At 50.3% G+C, this 1,901-nt stretch overlaps 1 protein-coding gene across 1 annotated transcript in view; it reads right to left on the reverse strand.

Annotated features, from left to right (window-relative positions):
• LOC139412752 (ras GTPase-activating protein 3-like) overlaps nt 1-603 on the reverse strand; it is a 141,318-nt gene extending 140,715 nt beyond the window's left edge. Inside the window, exon 1 of the mRNA XM_071159438.1 lies at nt 331-603. Coding sequence (XP_071015539.1) covers nt 331-385 — 55 coding nt within the window. The 5' untranslated portion in view covers nt 386-603. The remainder of the gene's footprint in view (nt 1-330) is intronic.
• Between the last annotated feature and the right edge of the window lie 1,298 nt (nt 604-1,901).

Raw genomic sequence — 1,901 nt, forward strand, 5'->3', positions numbered from 1 at the left:
CTACACATACTCTATAACGACGGACTGAATAGACTACGATCACTTGTCTATTTCACAAAATACATGCAATGTTTCGGGAGCGTGTGATTTGAATTACAACATGTCACAGAGACAGAGAGAGAGAGAGAGGGGGAGAGAGAGAGAGAGAGAGAGAGAGAGAGAGAGAGAGAGAGAGAGAGAGAGAGAGAGAGAGAGAGAGAGAGGGAGAAGGAGGGCGGTCTCCCTCTCTCAAAGCCCCAATGCCTTTTAGCCCGTTAAAGTAAAGGCACGGGGACCAGAGGGGGTGGGGGAACAATATCCTAGCTGCCTCTGTCTCTCTGCTTTCCTTACCTATTTTTATTTTGACGCTTTGGAAAACCCGTAGCCCTTCCTCTTCGACAGCCATGCTCGCGGCTCCGCTCTTTACCTCTCGCGCCTTGTGGATAGAGTCTTTGCTCCACGGTGATCGGGATGTGTGTGTGTCGGGTTTCTCCGGCAGTAGAAGGAGGCAGGTCTAGTCCAGCTCAAAGGGCCGTGTGCTGTCTGTATGGGTATATATGGTTATGCTTCCCGGACAGCGGACAGCTGCATTCCCTTTACCCAACCGCTGCTAGAAGACACTGCAGCTCAAACCAGAGCAGCGCGTTAGAGTGGGCGGGGCTCCGCCTTCTCTTTCAGCTAATTGACTGCCAGCGGGCTGACGTCATACAAGGGGGCGGGCTAGATTAGTCGTCGAAAGCGGGTTGCTCCAAAGGCGCACAAGGCGGACTGTCACCGAATTGGTCCGAACCGGCTTGGAGTCTATCCTGACTGGTTTACACCGATAAACATCGATGTGTGCGGTGAGAAAAACATTGCAAAGATCCCAACAAACATCAAAACGGTTTTGCTTTGTGCGCTGAGACTCGAATTGGAGACATGGACAAATCCGATTAGGTCATAAAGAACCCAAAGGCGTAGGTTTGACTAGATGATTAACTAATCCGTGTATAAACCCATTAGCTGCTTCGTCCATGTTTAAACCAGACAAGACAGACTACAAGCCGGTTTGGACCAATTCGGTTCCGGTGTGCCTTGTGCCCCATTGAAACGCTCACCCTTGAATTAAATGAGGGTCGTTGACATACGCCTAGTAGGGTGGGGATTAATGATATTATTGTGATGGGTGGTGATAGCATGACTGAACAGGCTTTAAGGAAGCCACATCACAGGCGAGGACGAGGAGGAAGAGGACGAACACCGCTCAGATCTGTCTAACAGAAGAAGGACCTTAAATTAGCCCCAGTCCAGAACATACTGTAGCAAACGGGGGGAGCGGGGTAGCGAACCCCGGGGTTCCAGCGTGAAAAGCAATCACTCTACGCATCGGGCCAATAGCTGGGAACTGTAGCGTGGCCTCATGCAGAGAGGATCTCTACAATATCAAATCAAAATCACATGTATTTATATAGCCCTTCGTACATCAGCTGATATCTCAAAGTGCTGTAACAGAAACCCAGCCTAAAACCCCAAACAGCAAGCAATGCAGATGTAGAAGCACAGTGGCTAGGAAAAACTCCCTAGAAAGGCCAGAACCTAGGAAGAAACCTAGAGAGGAACCAGGCTCCGAGGGGTGGACCAGTCCTCTACGATACATGACTCTACCAGCCCAGTGGTGATGTCGAGAGGGTGGAGTGGAGAGGAGTGGAAGAGTTGGAGCAAGAGTTAACGATTCCAACGGGGTTTTGACCCGGGACCAAGTCCTGTGGGTTAGCCTCCTTTAGAACAGCCCTGAATATAATTATATACCCTCAGCCCCCATCACATCATCCAGTTCCACCCACAATCCTCCACTCCTTGGCCGGGACACAGCTAATGTAAGACAGGGACACTGACTGTAGCTATGATGAAGCAACCAGCCATCCTGCTGTCATACCGATGTT

The sequence above is a fragment of the Oncorhynchus clarkii genome, chromosome 7, assembly GCF_045791955.1.
Source record: "Oncorhynchus clarkii lewisi isolate Uvic-CL-2024 chromosome 7, UVic_Ocla_1.0, whole genome shotgun sequence".
NCBI classification, from domain to species: Eukaryota; Metazoa; Chordata; class Actinopteri; order Salmoniformes; family Salmonidae; genus Oncorhynchus; species Oncorhynchus clarkii.